This window comes from Diabrotica virgifera, chromosome 4 (assembly GCF_917563875.1).
Source record: "Diabrotica virgifera virgifera chromosome 4, PGI_DIABVI_V3a".
Lineage (NCBI taxonomy): Eukaryota > Metazoa > Arthropoda > Insecta > Coleoptera > Chrysomelidae > Diabrotica > Diabrotica virgifera.
In genome coordinates, this window is record NC_065446.1 from 116,937,561 (window position 1) to 116,962,561 (window position 25,001).

At 34.7% G+C, this 25,001-nt stretch overlaps 2 protein-coding genes and 1 long non-coding RNA gene across 3 annotated transcripts in view; 1 reads left to right on the forward strand and 2 right to left on the reverse strand.

The window, feature by feature from the left end:
* The window catches only part of LOC126883124 (gastrula zinc finger protein XlCGF52.1-like), a 71,202-nt gene extending 66,989 nt beyond the window's left edge, over positions 1–4,213 (reverse strand). The window contains exons 1-2 of the mRNA XM_050648369.1: positions 4,038–4,213; positions 2,627–2,894 (exon numbers count right to left, since the gene is read on the reverse strand). Of these exons, the coding sequence (XP_050504326.1) occupies positions 2,627–2,894; positions 4,038–4,163 (394 nt within the window). The 5' untranslated portion in view covers positions 4,164–4,213. The remainder of the gene's footprint in view (positions 1–2,626; positions 2,895–4,037) is intronic.
* Positions 4,214–6,428: 2,215 nt separating this feature from the next.
* Positions 6,429–7,845, reverse strand: LOC114324815 (uncharacterized). Its single transcript, XR_003651605.2, has 3 exons — positions 7,635–7,845; positions 7,285–7,535; positions 6,429–6,939 (listed from the first exon to the last, which is right to left on the reverse strand). It is a non-coding gene; the product is annotated as an uncharacterized LOC114324815 (long non-coding RNA).
* A 15,760-nt stretch (positions 7,846–23,605) lies between these two features.
* LOC126883643 (activity-regulated cytoskeleton associated protein 2-like) lies at positions 23,606–24,331 on the forward strand. Its single transcript, XM_050649298.1, has one exon. The coding sequence runs from the start codon at positions 23,606–23,608 to the stop codon at positions 24,329–24,331; it is 726 nt and encodes a 241-aa protein (XP_050505255.1).
* The last annotated feature ends 670 nt before the right edge of the window (positions 24,332–25,001 follow it).

Here is a 25,001-nt window from a genome sequence, read left to right on the forward strand (position 1 = left end):
GTTACGCCCGTGCTTATGAAATTTAAAATCTTTGGAGTATAAAAATAAATAAAAACGTGATGCAGCATATGTATCGATTGTAGAAGAAATAAATATTGTTGGCTTTAAAACTCAAGAAGTCAAATAAAAAAAATTAAATTCGACATATAGACAAGAAATAAAACAATCAATGAATCGAAGACATCGGGAGCAGCGAGATTTGGTCTAATGTCTAATCCATTGTCTATAGTCCAAAGACGCTTATCTCCTTCTCATAATATATCCGCCAATTCTTGTATAAGAAGTGGTATAAGCCGTTTGATATATTTTTAGTGTTAGCTTTATGATCCATAAGTACACCACTCCTTGTTTTTGTGAATCGAAACTGAACTGACTCGCCTCCAAATTCAAAAATTGCCAAATACGTATAAACCATCTCTCGCCCTCGCCACTGTCTCGGTCTAGTAACAATTTGCTGTCTCGCCATTGTACTCGTTACGTGTAATCAAGCCATTAGGGATATACGATCACCGCTCGTATAAGGATAGGTAAGAGGAAAACTGTCGGATTCGCTCAGCTCGCCAAAACGACAGAGGAAAATGGTCGGGAACTACTACCTACATAAACTCACCTCTTATACCTCGCTGTTGTTTATTATTCTTCGATCAACGCTCCAAGAATAATCAACTAGGCTTTTCGATCCGACTTTTATATCGTCCAAGACGGTACAAAAACACGTTTTACTTAATTCATTGGCGTACTCCAGACGATAAAATTATATTATCGTCACAGATCGGGTTTACCTTGGAAATTCTCCTCAACGTCATTAGGTTTCTCGTTTGTTTCACAGCAAATTATTCGTGTGTCACAAATTTTGATGCACTGAAGCTTACTTCTGGTTGCACATGACAAATGAAAAACATTTGCACACGTTACACAAACAGATTTTAGTAGCTTTACTTTGACAGCACTTAAACTGTTTCTCTAGGAAATTTTCGTCACTAACTAGAGCGAGCACATTTAAACGCTACTCACCAGTTGAAACAAGATGGCGCCGACTGGTGAGCGACGTTTAAAGCAGCGCCGCTATAAATCAAGTTTCAGACAAATCAGAGATCCAAAAGTTTTTGTCTGAGTGATTTGACATGAAATGTACCATAAACATTCAGCATATTGAATTTTTATTGTCATACCTAGTAGCTACTTCTCAAACAAATAGATCTTATTTTAAACAGTGTTGAATTCAATCGAAACAATCGGGTTAATTACTTGGTACAGTAATACCCCGCACTTACGCGATAGGTGGGACCAAGCAATAACCGGATAAGTCAAATTCGCGTAAGTCAGGGTTGAATTTCGCATATGTATGTATATAAATAAATTAGTTTTAATTGGGACCGGAAGCTAAGAAAAATAGCATATACAAACAGATGTGTAACCAGCATGATCCTAAGGGGGGGGTTACACCTACTTGATGGTCTCTGGGGGCATGGAATAGTAATGGTGTTAAATGTATAGAGCTCAAAGTACATCCAAATGGGGGGGGGTTATAACCCCCAAAACCGCCCCTAGTTACGCCTATGTATACAAATAGAAAATTGTCAATTTAATTTATTTTGATGTAGACAGCTGCATAAAATCTAACAAAGAGACAACTCGAAGATTTGTTTTCTCCCCCAAAAATTTCTTCATAGCAGGCTAATAATTTTTTTATCCCTTGTTTGGTAGAAGAAATGCGATCTTTGTTATAGTTTATATTTTCTAAAATTTGTAAGCCCTTTTCAATTAAACTGATACCTTCAGTCAAGTTTCCAACCGTTATTTGATCTTCAGTTTAAACTGGATCCAGACAATCAAGCTCTTCAATGTATTGTTCTTCCTCATGCATTTCTATGAGGTCATCAATAGTTAGCTCCTGATCGTGGGAATTCAACAGTTCTTCAACGTCATCCCTATTAACAACTTCTTTAATCGCATTACTAATTTCATAAAAATAACAAACACCCACTCGCAGACAAAACTGTAGATAAGAAATACCTAATATGTACAAAATAAATTCTAGTGATGTGCTGATTTCGTGCGAAAAGTCCAAATATCTACATTGGATGAGCAATAATATGTGGGCGGTAATTCTATTTCATTGATAATCGAGCGATTGTGTGGCGCTCAAATGCCTAAGGCTACGGCTCCACGGGCTGGAAATTGACGCTAGCAGTAGCCGCAAAACGAACTTAAGGTTCCACGGAACGGAATAGGAATAGCCGAACTGAACCGACTACGCACAAGTCCTGTAGTCGGTACAGTTCGGCTATTCCTATTCCGTTCTGCGGAACCTTAAGTTCGTTTTGCGGCTATTGCTAGCGTCAATTTCCAGCCCGTGGAGCCGTAGCCTAATTGACAACATTTGAAAATCACGTAAGTCGGGGTAGCGTAAGTTGAGGTATTACGTTTTATAACTGTACACTGTACAACACTTTATTGTGGGCGTTAATACACAATGTGGAAGGGAGACTAAGGGGAAATATGATTTTGATCTTTTTCTATTAAGTGGAAACATAACGTTAATTACCTCACTAATTTTGTAATATTAACTATAAATTTTTTCTGTATCTGTATATGAAGAACATATTGAATATAAAGTACATACCTTTAACTTCATCTACATCAAGCAACTCTTCATCGCTTGTATTATTTGAATTATCATCATTATCAAATTTATCTTCACCAGCAGATTCTTCATTAGTCTCTTGAACATTATAGACCTGAGATGAGTTCACCTGTGACACCTCTTGTTTCAGCTGCTCAAGTTGTTGGTTTCTAACTGTCTCTGATTTTAAACACGTTTCACGGAAGTTGTACACAATACTCAATAAATTGGTACAAGGCTCGCATATTTTAAAGTTATTAGTCCATTGCTAAAATGAAATTTGGCTGTATATATATTGAAAATAACTGTATGTAAGTAATACTGCTAATGTAAGAGTTAATAATGTGGTTTCGCAAAACTTCAAATAAAATCTGGAGTTCAACAGGGATGTGTAATGTCCCCCATTCTGTTCAATATATATTTAGTGAACACATTATGTGATAAGTTTTTGAGGAATGACAAGGTGGAGTAAAGATAGGAGTAAAAAAATCAAAAACCTATGTTATGCTGATGAAACTGTTCTATTGGCGTCTTCACCAGAAGAACTGGAACAAATTATGAATAAACTAGGCATTGTGAGTATGGCATATGGTTTGAAAATTAATATACAGCAAACCAGAGTAATGATTATTGATAAAATCAGAAACAACCAAGCAGAGATAAGAAACTTTGCAGGTTACGAAGGGGTCAGACCATTTAATTACTCAGGCTCCATTATTACTAACAGTGGAGAATGAGAAGAAATCTGCTGATGCATCACAATGGCCAGATCAGCAACATCCAAACTCACAAAAACATGGAAGAACACTGACATTACAAAAACACCAAATTAAGCCTTATTCAAGCTTTAATACTTCTTATCGCAACCTATGCTTCAGAAACTTTTACGATCAAAAGAGCTGATTCAAAGCTTATAATGGCATTTGAAATGTAGGTCTACTGTAGAATGTTGCGTATATCATGCACTGCACATCATCATCATCACATAGCGCTACAACCCTGGGTGGGTCCTGGCTGGCTGTACAACTTTCTTCCAATTTGTTCGGTCTTCCGCACGTCACACAAATAATTCAATTCTAACAGAACTTAACATAAAAACTAGACTCACCATAACTATAAACCAAAATATACTGAGATATTTTGGACATATAACTAGAAGAAGAGAAGGCATGGAACGAATGATAGTTGAAGGCAACGTAGAGGGCAGAAGATCCCGAAGAAGATCTCCAGTGGGATGGTAGGACCAAATAAAGGACATGACTGGTTACTCATTTTTAGGAGCAAAATAACACGCACAGGAGAGAGATATATGGACAGGAATGGTCAAACAAATTACATGACACCACTACATCCTTAAATGGAAAAAATATAGGATTGGAAATATGTAAGGTGGCCTGAGTTAAGTACTTACAATTTCTGGAATACTGAGAATCAGTTTCGAGAGTAGGCTTATTTGATTTTCATCTTGTTTTGATAATTTATTTAAACCTAGAAAATTGTTCATACAAACACAACAACTATTTTCTAGGGAGTTCATATTATTGTTTATTAATCTGGGAGACCAAAACAAAAAACTTAACCTCACTTGTGAAATGTCAATGTCAAATGACTTCAAAACTTTCACCATCAACCTGTCAAAGTTAAATCACGTGATCTTTGGTTGGCACACAAAACTGTTCTTAACCTAAACTCAATGTAATTATTGATTTTTCTTATTTGTTTTTTGTCGTGATTTTGAGGTAGTATAGTATTTAAAGACATTCATTAGATTAATTATTTTATAAACTTTACGTTTTTGGTGATTTTGAGTGCTGACAACATGCCTGTGACTTGTATATTAGTGAACTGTGGAAGTCCAACTGATCGGGATAATGTTAATTTTAATTTGTTTTTTGTCCTGATTTTGAGCTAATATAGTATTTAAAGACATTCATTAGATTAATTATTTTATAAACTTTACGTTCTTGGTGGTTTTGAGTGCTGACAACATGCCTGTCACTTGTATAATAGTGAACTGTGCAAGTCCAACTGATCAGAATAATGTTAATTTTAATTTGTTTTTTGTCGTGATTTTGAGCTTAATATAGTATTTAAAGACATTCATTAGATTAATTATTTTATAAACTTTACGTTTTTGGTGATTTTGAGTGCTAACAACATGCCTGTGACTTGTATAGTAGTGAACTGTGGAAGTCCAACTGATCAGAATAATGTTAATTTTAATTTGTTTTTTGTCGTGATTTTGAGCTTAATATAGTATTTAAAGACATTCATTAGATTGATTATTTTATAAACTTTTCGTTTGTGGTGATTTTAAGTGCTGAAAACATGCCTGTAATCTGTATAGTAGTGAACTGTGGAAGTCGAGCTGATCGGTTTTTTTCGTGTTCCCTCTATAGGGCTTTTCATTCACAGTCATTTGTTTTGAGCTTCTGTCATATAATCCGTGTATAAGGCTTTTCATCGATTGTCATTTGTTTCGAGCTTCTGTCATGTTTCACATAATATTAATATATCTACGTCATACGTTTTTGGTTTGTATCATTGGTATATATCAATAACGTATGACGTAGATATATTAATATTATGTGACACATGACAGAAGCTCGAAACAAATGACTGTGAATGAAAAGCCCTATAGTAATATTATACACGGATTATACAACATCTGACAGAAGCTCGAAACAAATGACAATCGATGAAAAGCCGTATTAGAAACTCATTTATGTTTCCTCACCTAACTAAATTGTCAAATAACAGGACGCACTCATGCTAGGAATTATGGATTTTATTAATATTATTACAATTATCTATATGTGACACTAACGTAACTAGTGACATTCATTTTTAGGCCAATGTGACAAACTTTATTAATAGTACTAAATTTTAACATTTATCCCCTATTTTGTTAAAACAATATTATTTTGTTTTTCATTCTATTCAAAATAAATGCAGTTTTGACAGGGAATTTGTTTTGTTATTTATTTATTCCATATAGACCTGGATCCCGCGTACCAAAAAAAAGTTGATTAATAGCAAGCTGAAAATTTATTAATAGCTTAATGGTGTCTAGTCCGACAAACTTTGATGTACGGGAACACTGGAAGTTTTAACTGTGGAACAGGTTAAAAATTTGGAACGTCAAACTACGAAAATGTTTATGTAATTTGTCAGATAAAACTTCCAATTGATTTGCTACCAATTCATTAAACTCTCATGCAAAAACCAGACTGGTGAAAAAATCACCAACTGGGCATTTTAATGAGTAGAACACGAAGACCATGTCAAACTACAGGAATCATGTTGGTTAGTAATAGCAGTCTGATTTTTGCATGAGAATTTAATGAAAGGATAACAGATCAATTGGATGTTCTGTCCGACAAAATATATGGGATGTTTTTGTAATCTGATGTTCCAAATCTGAGTTTCCAAACTGTTTCACAATTAAAACTACCCCTGTTCCAGTGTCACAATACATCAAAGTTTGTCCAACTGGACACCGTTAAGCTATTAACAAATTTTCAGCTTGCTATTAATCAATTTTTTTGGTACACGGGATCCAGACCTAATAGGTTTGTTCATAGTATGACACAAACGATTAGCAACTGCTGCCAACCATCAGATGCATGAGCAGTTAACAGTTAGCGTTGTGCAGTTAATAGTTAGCATTCATAGACTACGAATGCACATGTGTCTGATGGTTGGCAAGAGTTGCTGATCGTTCTACGAACAAACCTATCAGTAAGCACAATTTGTGATATCCATGGGTAGTTACTAACAGAAAGAGGCAGGATTCGATTTTTAAAACATTTATTTTAGAGTCAAAACATAGTCATACCTTAAACGATAAATGTATATTATCATTACAAGTTGATACTAATTACAAAAATAAATACACATTTAAAAGACCAATACATAATTACTCATGATGAAGTACATTATAATTAAAAATGAATAACCATTTTCATATCGCTGCAACACAATGCCAAAGCCATCTTATATTTCAATTCGTTTAGTGAGCACAACAAGCACTCTGACTGAACAGTTTCAAAACTCATTAGTTTTTCATCAGAGAATGCATATGTTGCTATCTCCAAACCATGTAGCTGTAACATATGTACATACATTGGGTTCTTCTTCGTCTGTCTTGCCCTGAGCATACTAAGCTAAAAATAGGATTGCTGCAATATGGCTGCAGACTTCACTATTACCGGCCATACGCATACAATGTGAATTTGCTATGTCATCAGAACTGGCTATCACCCCACCCAAGCATTTAGTCGTTTAGCATTAGATTTTTGGAAATGCTTCACCTAAAAAAACATTTTATTTTTTTGGAAATTCTTCAACTACAAAAATTTATTTTTATTAGAGTATTTGCGTTCTTTACAATGATTGAGAATATTTTATTTAAAATCAGATATTCATATAATATAATTTTAGAACAATCATGACAGTAATTCAAATATATGGCAGTAATAAATCATTTTCAGAGAATTATGGAGTTCGCAGTTTACAGATTAGGACGATGATATGTCTGGTTTCATACAGATATATAAACGTAAATAAATCTAATATTTAAAACCAATTTATCCAAAAGACACTAATACTGTTATCCATATATTTCTTAATGGTGAATAAATAAAATAAAGGCATACCTTTCCAACAATAATATGGAAATCATTAACAATTTTTACTACATTCAAAACAAATCCAGCTGTAAAATATTTATGTGCCTGAAGGCTTTTGTATGCTTTCATCTGCTGCTTAGAGTAGCAACTGTGACATATCAGACTCCACCAGATATGTATAAATATCTATAATAGTAACTTGATGGACTGTAAAATCCAATTCTGACTGAATTGCGTATGGATCTAAATCCCCAATTATTTTCAGCTTCAATAAATATCTAGAACAATAAAAGAAATAATGTTATTTGCTTGCAAAATTCATCATTATTGATAAATATCGGGGCAAAATGAACAGTAAAAAAAATTGTTTCGCCTACCTTTCTCGCAACATCTGGAGTTTCCAATAATAATTTCATTAAATAATCAGTTTGCATTGTGGTAAAGTTTATAAAGTTCACAAAAACAGGAAACGAAATCCAAATGAATCCAAAATACGACGATAAACAATGAAAAATCATTGAAAAATAGATGCAAACATAACCTCTTTGTTAGTTTGTGTGCCAACCAGAGGTCACGTGGTTTGGATTGCCTAATCAGGGAGAGAACAGAGAACAGAGGATTTATGAGTTCGAAAACGTCACAGTTGACAGTTTTTAATTTTTGCTAAAAAAACCTCATCAAACCTAATTTAGTTTGAAAACAGTTGTTAATTCTTGTTAATTTTTTATTTATCGTTGATAAGAAGTCGAGGTCCGCTGGGATGAACAGCCTCGGCTTCTTTTCGCAGTGAATATCTGTTGTGAATTTTGTTGTGTTTGACATTTGATTTTTTGGAAGAAAACTTAAAATAGACAAATCTGTGATTATCGTTCGAGGTGAACGGACGACTTTTGAAACTCATCCAAAGGGTAAGGGCCAAAACTATCTATATTTCCCTGTTAATTTCTAATTTGCATCGACTGGCATAGATTTTAAATTCGTCAATCTGCCGCATAAGATGGAGGAAGAAGTTCCTCCCGATCCTCCTCCACCACCTGACCCTCCTAATAAAATCAACCAACATGAATGTCAATCTCAACCTCCAATTATTCAGAAAAGTCTTAAAGGAAAAAAACAAATACTATATTCGGAGACCGACATAGGTCCTTATGAAGTATTTGTCCAGGGTCAGGATAAAAATTGGAGATTACCACGTGTTAAGTATATAGTATTTTTACTACAAAAACGTTATTACGTAGGTCAAAATTTTTGACGTAAGAGAACTGTCAAAACATTAGAATGTGACTTTTCATTATTGCTATGTTTATTATAAATACGGCAATAATGAAAAGTCACATTCTAATGTTTTGACAGTTCTCTTACGTCAAAAATTTTGACCTACGTAATAACGTTTTTGTAGTAAAAATACTATAGCTAAATCTATTTCTGTTTTAAAAATTAAAGACATCACGAAAATCAGTAGAAAAGGTAAAAACAGGATAGGGGTATTATTTGCCACTAGAAAAGCAGCCAACGATTTCGTTGTGAGGAAAGATTGGGAAGCCCTAGGGTATGACGTGTTCATTCCATTTCATCAGATTTCTTGTAGGGGTTTAGTAAGGGGAGTTAATAAAAGATTCACACAGGAAGAAATAAAGGAGGCATCAGAAACCAACTTGGCTTTATGTAAGATATTAAGTGTAAAGCGAATGAACCGGAGAGTACAAGTGGATTCAAATGTTGAATTTGTCTCCACGGGAACTATTAGCATAACTTTTTCAGGAAAAACTATTCCTAAAGAAATTTCCATATATCAACTACCAATGAGGGTCACACCATTCATCAGCCCTGTTCTTCAATGTGGAAATTGCTTACTTTATGGCCATTCTACGAACCAATGTAGAGGAAAAAAGAAATGTGCTAGATGCGGAAATTCTCATGAGGATTCTTCATCTAATACGTGTACAAAATATTGCATTTTCTGCAAATCTTCTGACCATGAATCAAGTAGTCGTAATTGTAGAGAGAGAGTCAGACAAAAAGATATTAAGGATCTAATGTCCTTTTCTAATCTATCTTTCTATGAGGCAAGTCAGCAGGTTCCTAGGATCCATAATATTTTATCTTTAAACATAAACGATTTCCCCCCCTTACATAGTGATCAGAATAATTCTAATGGCATCTTACCACAGGAGAGGAGGTCTGCAGCCTCAGCTCAATATTCAAAACCTTTTAGTCAAGTCACTCAATCTCCACCAAAAAGAAGAAGACCTTCAATACAAGAAAATACAGGTTATGATAAAATCTCCCACCAAAGACTACTTATTAATCCATCAGGTAGAAGAATAAATGAGCCCTCGACTTCAAAATTCAATCCTGCTCACTCTGATTCTCAAATCACTAACTCACAATCTTTATCCCAACTTCATTTGGATTTCAATCAGGCCATGTCTATGCTGAACCAATCTCACAGGGAGCTCGTCATGACCTTCATTGGGGACTTAATAAACTCAAAATCATACTCCATTCCTTACAATATGGCAGATCTAAAGACTAGCATAAACAAAAGTGTATCACCTTTCAATACAAATGTAAACCAGGGTCGGAGGGGAATAGAGGATCTCGAGCCTGAGGATTCGAGATCTTTTGACTCCTTGGTCTAGCAAACATACTCTTTATAATGAATCCTAACACTCCGATAACTATTATTCAGTGGAATATACGTTCGTATAACACTAATTCTGACAATCTAAAAATCCTTATAAAAAACCTTAACCCAGATATAATCCTTATTAGCGAATCTTGGCTCTCAAACCAACATGTTATAAGATGTAGAGGGTATCAAATAATCAGAAAAGATCTAGAGGATGGCTATGGCGGATTAATTACTCTTATCAAAAACAATATTGATTATAGGGAAATTCAAATTGCCAATCCAGGCTTCAATCATGATGTCCAATTCCAACTCATATTTCTCCCTAACTTTAATTTGAATATTCTTAATATATACTGTCCACAAGACAACTCTATCTCCAAATCCAACTGGTTTTCCCTTGTTAAATTACTTAATAAGCCATTTTTAATCATGGGTGATCTAAATTGTAATCATAAGGCATGGGGTAGTTCTAGAGACAGTCACAATGGTAGGATTATTTTTGATTCTTTGGAGGAACTTGAGCTAGTATTTCTCAATGATGGGTCCCCAACTAGACTGGTGGCCCCAGAAGGCAGTAAGTCGGTAGTAGATCTAACAATGGCATCAGTCGATGTGGCAGCCAGTGTGGGCAAGTGGTCCACTATTTCAGATACTGGAACTAGTGACCACTTCCCCATAATATGTCAGATAGGTGTATGTCCTCAATCTCCCCCGCATTCATCTAAAAGAAGAAATCTAAAGAAAGCTGATTGGTCTACTTATCATAACAATTTAAACAGCATTTTCTTAGCTTCTCCCAGGGAAGATTACGAATTTTTTACTAACTCCATATCATCGGTAGCTGATGAAACAATACCTTGGCTTCACCCTCCTAATAATTCCAAATACCACATTCCATGGTGGGATGACTCATGTGCTGAAGTCGTCTCTGCGAGAGTGTCTGCCTTAAAAAAATTTAAAAATATCCCCTCAATGGAAAACTATATCGAGGCTAAAAAGAATATAGCCAAATCAAGAAAATTCCTAAAATCAAAACGTAAAAATAGTTTCAGACTATTTTGCAGTAAATTAAATAGAAACACTCCTCTAAAAGTTGTGTGGGAGAAAATTAATAAGGTATCGGCTTCGAAACCTTCAATATATACACAATTGCCCTCTACTCCTATATCCCAGGAAATTCTATGTTGCTTAACCCCCCTTTCCGCTGTCAATAAAGTATTGGTTAGATCTCCTCAAGCCCTAGAACCGCCATTTGCTCTCGAAGAGTATCAGAACTCCCTCTCAATTAAATCTGACTCGGCTCCTGGTTTGGATCAGATTTCCTACTCAATGTTAAAAAATCTTCCCGTTATTGGATCTTTGTTATTAATTCAACTTTTCAATGAAAGTCTTAGAACGGGTATAGTTCCTGTTCAGTGGAAACAATCAGTAATTTTACCTATAATCAAAAAAGATAAAGATTGTAATAATCCGTTAAACTTTAGACCAATAGCTCTTTCTTCATGTGTAGGCAAAATGCTCGAAACTCTTATAAAGAATAGAATAGAGTGGATTGTGGAACATAATAAGATTTTTAATCCACTACAACTAGGATTTAGAAGGGGTAGAGGTTGTACGGAATGCCTTACATACCTCACCTCAACAATTCAAATAGGCTTCGCTCAAAATCAATACACTATTGGCATATTTCTAGATATCTCTTCTGCTTATGATAATGTCAATATATCACTCTTGTATTCCAAATTATTTAAGTATAACATTCCAACCCAACTGGCTAATTTGATTTTCTGCCTTCTAAATGATAGAGAGCTATTTGTCAAAGACAAACTGGGACAAACTCATGGCCCAAGAAAATCAAGTCTGGGACTACCCCAAGGTTCCCCATTAAGCCCTATCCTCTTCAACCTATATTGTCTTTCCCTGTATGATTTAATCCCCTCTTCATGCAAACTAATTCAGTATGCAGACGATTTGGTTCTTCTGATTAGAGGGAGTGATATTAATGAATTGGTAATTAATGTAAATAAATTATTGATTCAGATGGAATCATGGTTGCTAGACCACAATTTAAATCTGTCTGAGAACAAATCTTCTGCAATATTATTTACAAAAGGAAACACGAAAATCTCTCCCCCTAACGTAATATTTTGTAACCAGAATATTGGTTGGGTGGATTCAGTCAAATACCTGGGGGTAAATATTCAAAAAAACTTAAAGTGGAATTCATATGTAAACTCAATAGAACTAAAAGTAAATCGTGGCCTGAATGTGATGAGAGCTCTTTGTGGGACTTATTGGGGAAGTGATCCAAAAACCTTACAAATTGTACACAATGGTCTGATTCAGAGCCATCTGGACTATGGCTGCCAGGTAATTTTCGATTGTCCAACTTCCTTAATTAAAAGATTGGAGAAACTAAAATACAAAAGTATCCGAATTATAACTGGATGCATGAAATCTACCCCAATTCATGCTCTCTTAAGTGAAAGTGGTCAGATCTCGCTTAAATCTAGATGGGAATGGCTTAGCTCTAAATTTATATTAAAAAATTTAATGTTAATTGGCAACCCAATTATTTCCGCTCTCGACCTGTTAGACTTGGCAATTCAAAGGAACCAAAATCATTGGAAAAACAGAAGTATTCCATTTCTAGTGCTTTTAAAAAACAAATTTAAAAGTACTTATCCCAACTTATATTTAAGTGACTTATACCCATGCCATAACTTTGAACTAGACCATCAATTATCAACAATTCCAATCATAAATATCCAATCTAATCGTTCAGATGAACTTGCCTCAGTTCAACTCCAAAAAATAATTCTAAATAAACCTAGTCACACCAAATTCTTCACGGACGGCTCGGTTGATGATGAAGGATCAGCAGGCTTTGGTGTCTTTAGCCGAGAGATCAACTATTCTTATACCAGTAAACTACCTAAGTATACCCAAATATGTACGGCTGAGATTGTCGCAATTAATCATGCCCTCCAAATTATTTTGAAAAATGGGATTAAACAAGCAATCATCTGCTCGGACTCTAAAAGTGCCTTACAGAAAATAGGCAGATCAACCTATTCTATGGAAACAGAACATTCATCGTTCATGACCAAGAGAGGCATCATTGAAGCGAAAGAAAATAACGTTAATATTAGTCTGGCATGGATTCCAGGACACTCGAATATTAAAGGGAACATGGTGGCTGATAAACTAGCTAATATAGGTAGAACCTTAAATGTAGCTGCTGGTATCACTCTTCACTATTCCAACTTTCTACCAGACATCAAGCATTCCATCTGGAATCGGTGGAAGCAAGAATGGCAGGGGAAAAATCGAAATAATTCATTTTACTCTAAAATTGTAGGTCAGATAGATAAACTCCCCTGGTACCACAATTTTGCATACCAAGACAGAAGACATATAACCACCATTATTAGAATGAGGACAGGTCATTGTGCTACTCCAGTTCACCTATTCAGGATAGGAGTAAAAGATGACCCATATTGTGACTGTGGCCGAGTTGGGTCCTTAAATCATCTGATTTTTGAGTGCCCTATAAATATGTCACCCAATTTTGACCTATATAAAGAATTAGCCAAGACAAATATCCCTACTCCCATTGAAATTTGCCTACTTATGTCCAACCTTAATCCACGTAGGATTAACCTGATCCTTAAATTCCTTAACTTAGCCAAACTTAATTTATAAATTAATCAATTCCCAAATTTGAATTAAAAAAATTAAGAAGATAAAGATATAAATAGATATTGGACCTCCAAATGATAAAAGTCTTAACCCTTATGGTATAATATTGCCTTTCCTGTAGGGACTGTCTGGCCCTATACGAAGATGTTCCTGCTAATATATATTTAAAAAATTGAGGCTTTAACATATATATTTGGAAATATTCGACTGCCCAGAGCAAGACAAGAGTATTTCCCTGGTATAAGCTGGGCGAATTATCCCGAGGGATATAACCCAATAAAGGAAGAAGAAGAAGAAGAGAGAACAGAGAACACAGAAAATTTATTAAAATAAATGAATAATGGTAAGGGCGTATGGTGTAGTGTAGGGGAGCCCAAGCGGGGATCTTTGCAGTTACTCGAGCGCGTCAGATTATCACATGAGGAGAAATCTTGTATCCTGTAAATGTACCTCTGCCGGAGCCGGATTTAAGGCAGTGGGGACCCCTGGGCAGAATTGGAGTGGGGCCCTACCTTCCACCATTAAAAAATTTTTGTTGTAACTATGGTATGCAGCCAACTACAGGGTTTTCCCGTTTAGAAATTAAAAAAAAATGTTGATCTACTTTTTGATAAATATATTTTTAAATATGTAATAAAAAATACCTACAAGAGCTGTATTTGGTTACAGTAAAAAATTAAAAATAAACATAGTAAAATGTATGGTTAAGCCCGGGTACTTTTCGAGATTTTTTAATTGAAAATTTCTTGATAATGTCGGACATGTCTGGTTGCTTTAATAAATCGTATTCAGTGCCCACAGGGCCGGCGATAACGAGCCTGTAAGGGATGCACTGCAGGCGGGCGCCGCTGTTTAGGGGGCGCCAAAATGAGCTTTTTTCTGCTGGTGTTATACAAAATCCTAATTTAAAAAAACGAAGGGCGTCTATGCAAGTTTGGCAGGCGGGCACCTTATACCCTACCGCCTGAGTGTAAGCAATCAATGTAATAGAAACACTTTAAGAGCGGACGGTTTGAACCCTTCTCTGTTTACAGACCTGTTTGAATCAGTGGCGGATCTACGGGGGTGGGGGTGGAAATAGGGGAATTCCTCCCAACAAGGCCCAAAAATTTTTTTTTGATAAATTTCAATAAACATAGAAATGTATTAGCCATTATATTTAAACCACAGACAGACAAATAAAACCCAATAAACTCGCCAGTTAGGATAATATTAAGAAAACCTAATACATCTACGTTAATTTATTTAAAATTTAAACCCAAACATACCATTTGTAGCCTGTATCCGACCAAATTTTAAATTATAGACATAAAACCAATAACTGTGGTTAGTTATTTTACTCAATTATTTTTAAATCTTTTCTTTTTTGTATAAATTATAATCACCAGTGGGTAGGCTTTATTGCACTACATGAAATATATGATATAAAAAGGAAAAAACCTTTAAGAGTGAGATTGAAAAGATAATAGTTATTTTCCTAACTAGTCATACTTTCACGCACGAGACTGCCGTTGACCCGAACGACGCGATAGCGGAGTTCGGGCAAGCAGTCGGGTGCGGGGAAGACAGTTTCCGCATGAGTTAGGAACAATATTTTTTCTAGCGCCGTACGTTTGAAAAAAAAACCACAAAAAATAGAGTTATATCAATTTTTATTTAGAAGTGAAAATACACAAATAAATTCTTTGACAAAGTTGTCAAAACCACACTTTCAGTATTGGGACCGTGCAAGTTCGGAAAAGCGACACCTGGTTTCTTCGCTCTGCATTTTTATTCGCACTTTTAATTATATTGGCCAATCATATGGTCCTGGTTGCTGGACAATTGTCAAGGCCATAGTCCAAAAAAATAATAAGAAGAAAAAATAAGATTCAGGTTATGTTATTAAAACGTAAACAATTGTATGTAGTAAATAAAATTAGTTATTAAAATGCAGTAAATACAATTACATAATTACATTTACCTTTATATAATAATTGCATATCATATCAATATTGTGGAGCAATATATAATTTTTCTTCATTGAAAGTAGATATGATATATACGTCAATTTGACAATTTCAATTGACAATGAATTATTTAAGAAAGTTACAACATTTCTCCGCTATTCTCGCACGATCGTTTCTCGTATCGTCTCCTCGTCTCCAAGTACTTGCACACCGCGAATAATGGGTTACCACGACGACGATATTGGTTTCCATGAAGACGATTCAAAACCATTCTAATTGTCTACTGATCTGACTTTTAAATATTAGGTATGTCAAAATAATTTTATTTCATCAAATTATCAGTATAGTAATTGCAGTATAGAGTGCAATTTGTTGCGACTACTTCTAGGTCTGGATCCCGCGTATGAAAAGACGTTGATTAATAGTAAGCTGAAAATTTGTTAATAGCTTAAGGGTGTCTAGTCGGATAAACTTTGATATATGGGAACACTGGAACAGGGGCAGTTTTAATTGTGGAACAGGTTAAAAATTTGGAACGGTCACACCACGAAAACGGCACATTTATTTTGCTAAACTCTCATGCAAAAATCAGACTGCTATTTATCACCTGTCATAATTCCTGTCATTTGACATATTCTACATGTTCCACTCATTAAAACGCCCATTTGGTAATAAAATAGCAGTCTGATTTTTGCATGAGAGTTTAATCTCTGTTCGAAATATTTAAGTCTGTTCTGTCGGACAAAATACATGTGCCGTTTTCGTGGTCTGACAGTTTCAAATTTTTAACCTGTTCCACAATTAAAACTTCCCCTGTTCCAGTGTTCCCATATATCAAAGTTTGTCCGACTAGACACCCTTAAGCCATTAACAAATTTTCAGCTTGCTATTAATCAACTTTTTTTTCATACGCTGGATCCAGACCTATTCATGAATAAAACTGTTCAAAACCAGAATTTTATTGTAAATTATTTATGTAAGTACAAATTAGTAAAATTAAACACACAGTTGTTATATCTGACGGTTGAAAGTCATCACTTTTATAATTTTTAAAACATTAATTGTCATTAATGTCACTGAATGTATTTTTTCATAGCAACGAAGGGCATCTGACGTAATATACTTGACGACGGGAAATTATCAAAATTATCAGTTTAATTTTTATTTTTGTAGCTTTCTATTGGTCATTTCTATGAATGAAATAATCAGTAGTAATTGCACAAGAGCTCTAAAATTCTATATTAATTTTAGAGATCGAGTGCAATTTGTTGCGATTATTTCATGAATAAAACTGTTCAACACCAAAATTTTATTGTAATTTATTTATGTAAGTACAAATTAGTACAATTAAACACACAGTTGTTATAAATATTAATTTGACGGTTGAAAGTCATCACTTTTATAATTTTTAAAACATTAATTGTCATTAATGTCACCGAATGTATTTTTTCGTAGCAATGAAGGGCATCTGACGTAATATACTTGACGACGGGAAATTATCAGTAGTAATTGCACAAGAGCTCTGAAATTATTGAATTTTTCCCGAGTGACATTTTGACAGTTTTAATTTCACGAGCCGAAGGCGAGTGAAATTATGTCAAAGTGTCACGAGAGCAAAAATTCTATATTAATTTCAGAGGTCGAGTGCAATTTGTTGCGATTATTTCATGAATAAAACTGTTCAAAACCAAAATTTTATTGTAATTTATTTATGTAAGTACCATTAAACACACAGTTTTTATAAATATTTGACGATTGAAAGTCATCACTTTTATAATTTTTAAAACATTAATTGTCATTAATGTCACTGAATGTATTTTTTCGTAGCAACGAAGGGCATCTGACGTAATATACTTAACGACGGGAGATTATCAAAAATTATCGATTTAATTCAGATTTCTGTAGCTTTTTCTATTGGTCAGATCAGAATCTCCTATGAATGAAATAATCAGTAGTAATTGCACAAGAGCTCTAAAATTCTATATTATTTTAGAGTTCTAGTGCAATTTGTTGCAATTATTTCATGAATAAAACTGTTCAAAACCAAAATCTTATTGTAATTTGTTTATGTAAGTACAAATTAGTACAATTAAACACAAAGTTTTTATAAATATTTAAGGATTGAAAGTCATCACTTTTATATATATATATAACAGCGCTAACAGGCCTTATAGGCCTACGGCTTCTAAATTCTGGATAATATTTCTCCATTCTGTTCGGTCCTCTGCACTCTTTCTCCAGTCCTTCACCCCGATTTCTTCCAAATCCCTCTCTGCAGCCTCTAACCATCTCTTCCTTGGTCGACCTCGTCTCCTTTTTCCCAATGCTCTGTCATTCAATATTCGTTTGACGTTTCTAGTTTCTGGCATTCGAGTAATATGTCCCAGCCATCTAACTCTTTGGGCTCGTATTTTTGTCGTTATTTTTGGTCTCCCATACATCCTCATTACTTCTTCATTTGTTCGTCTCCTCCAGGTTTTCTCCGCTATCTGTATACCTCCAAAAATTTTTCTCAGGATCTTCCTTTCCCATATCTGTATCTTCTTCTCCTCTTGTTGATTCATTACCCACGTTTCGCTCGCATACAACACTGTGGGCCGTATTATCGTTTCATACATTCTGATTTTCGCGTTTATTGATACATTTTTTGCTTTTAATATCGTGTTTAAGGCACCCACAACTCGACTTCCCTTCAATAATCTTTTATCTATTTCTTTTTCTTCCCTTCCAGTACTGGTTACAGTCACTCCCAGGTATTCGAATTCTGCTACTTCCTTAAATTTATATTCATCTCCTTCTCCTTTCATTTTTATATAGTTATCCTCTTTATTTATATCTCCTTTCATTACCATGTATTGTGTTTTTCCTTGGTTGATTCTTAATCCATACCTTTTTGCTTCCGCTTCGAACTTTTGGAATATTTTTTGGAGATGTTCCTTTGTTCTTGTTAGGATGACTAGATCATCAGCGTAAGCTATAAACTGCTGTCTGTTGTTAAATATGGTACCGCTTGTATTAATTTTTATCCTTCTTACTATGTGTTCTAGTACCAAGTTAAATAAGTCTGTAGATAGAGGGTCACCCTGTTTCAGTCCTTTATTCACTGTGAATTGTTTTGAAAAATTTCCTTCCAGTGTTATCCTGTTTTTTGTATTGTTGAGCGTCATTCTCACTAATTTAACCAGCTTTCCTGAAATACCCAAGGATCTCATTGCTTCATATAGCATATCTCGGTCTACTGAGTCGTAAGCCTGTTTAAAGTCAATGAACAACATGTGTAGTCCCAAATTTTGTTCGTAGCTGTTGTTCTGTATTAGTTTTAATAAACATATTTGATCTGTTGTTGATCTTCCTGGTCTAAAACCTCCTTGGTATTCTCCAATGATCTTATTTACCTCCTTTTGCAATCTATTTCGGATGATTTTTGCAAGTATTTTATAGGCCACTTCTAATAGCGATATTCCTCTATAATTTTCGCAACTTGTTTCATCACCTTTTTTGTAGATTGGACAGATGAGTGCATTGTTCCATTGTTGCGGCATTTCCTCTTTTTGCCAGACTGTTAATATTAGTCGGAAAATTTTTTCTTGCAGCTTTTCTCCTCCTACTTTAAAAATCTCTGCCGGAATTCCGCTTTCTCCTGCGCTTTTGTTATTTTTTTGCTTCAATATTGCTTCTTTTACTTCTTGTAGTGTAGGTTCTTCTTCACGTTGTTGTTCTGTGTTATCCTGTTCATGTTGTTTTATTTCCTGGGGTTCTGCTTGTTTATTTTCATTTAATAGTTCTTCAAAATACTCCGCCCATCTGTTCAATTTTTCTGTTGTTTCTCCTAAAAGCACACCGTCTTTACCTCTACAATAACTTGTTTTACTCTTTGCAGTTCCTCGAGATTTTTTTACTTCTTGGTAGAAATTTCTTATTTCCTTGTTTACGTATGATTCTTCTATTGTTTTCAACTGTTTGTCAAGATGTTCTCTTTTCTTTTTTCTGCAGATTTGTTTTACTTCTCTTCTTGCCATTTTATATTTTTCTGTAGTATCCTGTGTATTATTTTTGTCTTTTTCTATTTTTGCTTTATTTCTACGTATCAATGCTATTTTACAATCCTCGTCAAACCAGTCTCTTCGTTTCTCTGCTTGTGCTTTTCCTAGACATAGTTCCGTTGCTTCTGTCATCGCTATCTGTATATTCCTCCATTCTTCATCAATATCTTCTGCGGTGGGGTAACGAAGTCTTTTATTTATCTCTGCCACAAATTTGTTTGCCGTTTTTTCTTCTTTAAGTAATTCTATCTTGTATGTTAATCTTTCTTTTGCTGTTCTTGGGTTTCTTGGCAGCTCTTGTTTAAGTTTGGCTATCGTTAGAATATGATCGCTATTGGTATCTGCCCCTCTGTAGCTTCTGGAATCGGTAATTGCTCTGATATGTTTACTTTCTATTAATACGTGGTCTATCTGGTTTTTTGTCCTTCCATCTGGAGATATCCAAGTTATCTTATGAATATCCTTATGGTCAAATCTTGTGCTTACAATTTTCATTTTATTTTCTGTTGCAAATTCAATTAATTTTTTCCCATTTTCATTTGATTCCTTATGCAAACTTTTTCCACCCGTTATACTTCTGTAAATCTCTTCTCTTCCTATTTTGGCATTCATATCTCCTACGATTATCTTTATGTCATATTTCTGAATTTTATCCATCAAATTACTTAGCTTCTCATAGAACTCTGTCTTGGTTTCTAGGTCTTTTTCTTCAGTGGGGGCATGTGCATTAATGATGCTAATTTTTCTGTACTTTCCTCTTATTCTTAAATAACATATTCTATCTGATATTGCTTGGAAGTCTATAACTAATTTACTTATTTTTTCTGTCACCATAAATCCAACTCCAAAATATCTGTTTGTCCCGCCACTCTTAAAAAAGGTTCTTTTTCCTATTTTGACTATTTCAGTTCCCAACTGTTTTGTTTCTTGTAAGGCCAGGATGTCTACTTTGTAATTCTCCATAATATTATCTAAATTTTTTAAGGCACCCTCTTCGTACGTACTTCGTACATTCCAGGTTCCAATTTTTATTATTTCCTCATGTTTTTCTTTATTTGTATCGTTTTTTCCCTCATTTTCCAAAGTCGTTATTCCTTTTTTTGCCATGTCAATACCATATTTCAGCCGCTGTTCTTCGTTTATTAGTTTTTTGAATTTTCTATCAGCTGTTCTCTCTCCTCGTCCCATATCCAGATTTTGCCATTTACTATTAATTTCTTGTAGCCGATTTTCGTTTGCTTACCTTTGCTTCTTTCTTCCTTTGCTATTTTAGTTATTTCCTTTTGTATTTCTTTTTCTTTCGATGTCAAATCGTTGTTTATATAGATACGGTCTTTATGCTGTTTTAGTTTACTTTTCTTGTTTAGGATTTCCATTTTATCCGTGAAAGTTTCTGTCTCTATCGCGCATACTGTTTCTCCTATTTTTGTTGCACTTCTTAGTTTTATTTGTGTTTGCAACTCTTGGGCTATGAAATTTTCCATTTCTTCTTTTAATTTCTTATCATCATTTGTTTGTACTTTCAACCCAGTTACGATCAAGCTTTTCTTTTTGCTAAATTTCTCCAGTTGCTCCATTCTTTCATGTAGCAATTTTACTTCTTTTTTTAGTTTTTGATTCTCTACTTTTACATCCATTAACTCTTTATTGGTTTGTTGTTGTTCTTTTCTTATTTGTTTTATTTCCTGAAGCATTTCATCATTTTTATTCATGAGCTCTCTCATCATCGTAATCATAACATTTTCCATGTCTTCATTTTTTTCGTTGCCTGCTTTGCTTGGTGACCGTTTTGTAATTTTACTTCTATTAAAACAATCATCCAAGTTTTCTCTTTTGCGTTTCGTTTCGTCATCGGTTTCACTTCCTGTGTCATTATCCTTTCTTTCCATTTTCTAAAAGTGCCCCGCTAAATGTTACAATTAGAAAAATCTGTATAGAATACAATATAAAATATAAGGTTAGTTTAAAAAATAAACCTATATTAGACACAATCTATAAACTTAATTTAGAAATTAACTTTAAGCCAGTTCGTAATCACCGTAAAAATTAAAATTATTGATTTTTAATTCTCGCACTATTTTAGATTTATTTTATAAGTCCGACTCTGCACTGCGAAAATAAATCAAGTCTGCTTGACCCATCAAAACTTGAATTTCTTATCAGTGGTTTTATTTTATTTATATTGTTCGAATAATTATTGGCATCTAAAATACCTGTTTACAGTAAATAATGGAGAGATCTTACTTTTTCGATGCTTTGGACGATTTATTTTCACTCACTAGTGCACTTGTACTTTTATTTACACACTGTGTTAACTTGGCGATTTATCTATTCGTAATTCCAATGGAAATTGGATTATTCACGGAACAGACGTTAATCAACCTCACAATTTGCCTACCAGGACCGTTCTCCCATCACTTTTATAATTTTTAAAACATTAATTGTCATTAATGTCACTGAATGTATTTTTTCTTAGCAACGAAGGGCATCTGACGTAATATACTTAACGACGGGAGATTATCAAAAATTATCGATTTAATTCAGATTTCTGTAGTTTTCTATTGGTCAGAATCTCCTAATCAGTAGTAATTGCACAAGAGCTCTAAAATTCTATATTAATTTTAGAGATCGAGTGCAATTTGTTGCGATTATTTCATGAATAAAACTGTTCAAAACCAAAATTTTATAGTAATTTATTTATGTAAGTACAAATTAATACTGTTAAACACACAGTTAATATAAAATATTTTACGGTTGAAAGTCATCACTTTTATAACTTTTAAAACATTAATTGTCATTAATGTCACTGAATGTATTTTTTCGTAGCAACGAAGGGCATCTGACGTAATATACTTGACGACGGGATATTATCAAAAATTATCACCTTAATTTGCATTTCTGTAGCTTTCTATTGGTCAGAATCTCCTATGAATGAAATAATTAAAAACTATCGATTTGTAACGAGCCGGCCCTGTGCCACTCCGGCCGAGTTATGAAATGATAACCTCGAAGAATCGAATAGTCATTCGATCCAGAATCGAAGAGACTGCGCGCCAGAACGAGAAGACACAAGATGCCGACACAAAGCGGGACGCGGACGGTGGAAAGAGACGTTAAATTATTGTAATATTTCTTTGTAGTACTGCTGTAATAACTACCTGTACTGTTTGTTCTTTGTTCACGTTTTGTTAATAACGGAATAAATGTGTTGTGAACGGTAGAGTTAGTGCAATTCACCCTATCCTTTCCCTCCCGCCATTTGCATATTGCTTCATATCACCCCGCGTGGCCATAATATATCACGAGAACCCCCTAACCCCTTACAAATTGGCCCCCAACTCGATGGCCGTGATATAATTGGACATTTTTCGGTGTGCGTAATTTGGTGCAATTAATAACATTTTGTTTATTCGGTCCGGTTTTAAGGACATAACCTCCAAAGTAAGTGCATTGTGTTTCGAACGAAAATCGCAGACGCCAAAGGTAGGATCTTTTCGATTTTCAATACCGATTATCAATCAACCAAAACCGATTGCGATCGTTAATCGATTATAACTTCAAACGGTAGTATTGGTTGCCTAATAATTCAACGATATTTTTCGTAGAGAATTTTACTGATTTCTTATCGTTGCCAGAGAGTTGTTTGAAATTAACTAGTTTTGGGTTTCTAATTTCAATTTCAATTCAAAGAAAAAAAGCTTTCAATAATTTTAAAATATTCTGTTTTTAATTCATTTTTTCTTTGAGAAATTGCATGGTAGTTTTGGCATTTATTTAATAAAATACCTACATTTTGTATTTGAATTTATACTTTTGGATTTTGAAAGTTATTATTTATTTTTACAACATGCCACGTAGACGTACTAGTGATACACAGGTCAGCTCAGTCTCTGAAAATATGATTGCAATGTCAAATACTCAATTTACCTACTACCTTAATTCAAGAGTTGCGAAGTTCGACATTGGGAACTAACGAAGAACTTTTGACCCGACTACGTGAGAGTTCGGCTACTCCTACAATGTCACCAATGACGGGAAATTTCGTAAAGTGCACAGCTCGTTTCGACGGTAGTGAGCATGCCAATGTAGAAGCGTTTCTGGATAATATTCTTACGTTCAAGGAATGTACATATGTGAGCGACGACAATGCACTACGTGGATTGTCCATAATGTCCATGTTACTTAATGGTACTGCCGCAACTTGGTGGCAGGGAATAAAAGCCTCGACTTTAAACTGGACCAATGCAGTGCAAGCATTAAAGGATTCTTTCTCCAAAAAGCTACCGCCCTATTTAATTTTTCGAGAGATATTCGCGCGTGAACAAAACACGGATGAACAGACCGAATTGTTCGTTTGCAAGGTACGAGCATTACTTGCACAGTTACCGTACACGCTGTCAGAAGAAGCTGAATTAGATATGGTGTACGGATTACTGCAACGGAAGATAAGAAAAAGACTTCCGCGTAATAGATTTCAAACATTTCAACATTTGTTAAAAGAAACAAGAGATATTGAAGCTTCGTTGTTAGAATCTAAGTTAAGTAGCGATAACGAACAAACGAAGTCGCATCCCGTGAGGATGCAAGAACCGAATCAAGTAAAATCTGAGGTTAGACCCAAGTGCACGTTCTGCAAAAATTTCGGCCACCTTCAGGCCGATTGCCGAAAATATGAGAAACATCTTGCTAGCCAATCCAAAGAAAACAAAGCAAATGTGGCATCCAAACCTTCTTCTGCAGATTAACGGACTCCGACAATTTATTGTTATGGCTGTAATACGTCAGGTTTCATCCGTTCTAACTGTCCTACTTTTAAAAAATACCGCACTTGCGTCAACTTCAACACAAAATGTTGCCTCCTTAGAACTTCTTATGGCAGATACAGATTCTAATAATCTGAGACCCCTTCTTCCTATATCGATCCTTGGCTTACAAGGATGTGCATATGTCGATACCGGTGCTAAATGTAGCATCGCTGGTTCAAGGTTATATAATCATCTAATCGATGCTAATGTTCCTTATAGTATCAAGAATACAACTATGGTCCTTGCGGATGGTGAGTCGCGCATCGTGTGTGCTCATGTATTTGAATGTCCTGTCATTCTTCTGGACAGGGTTGTTCCAACAACTTTTGTTGCTATTCCAGAACATTCGTCTGCCAAAACCCTTCTTGGTGTAGATTTTATCACCAATGCAAATCTGATTATAAATGTTCCTCAGATGAAGTTTGCTTTCACTTCTTCTCCTCATGTCCAGTACGACCTTGTGAAAGAAGCTGTCTCTTTGACTACTTGTGTGAATTTACTCGAAGTGTCTTTGCGCGAAGATGAGGGCACACAACTGAGTGATGCGGAACGAAAGCAGTTACAAACAGTTATTGACGAAAATAGGGATGTTTTCGAAGAGAAGAATGAG

Bases quoted from the DNA above. Each gene is read 5' to 3' on its own strand.
- LOC126883643 (XM_050649298.1), top strand. From the start codon at position 23,606: ATGTCACCAATGACGGGAAATTTCGTAAAGTGCACAGCTCGTTTCGAC.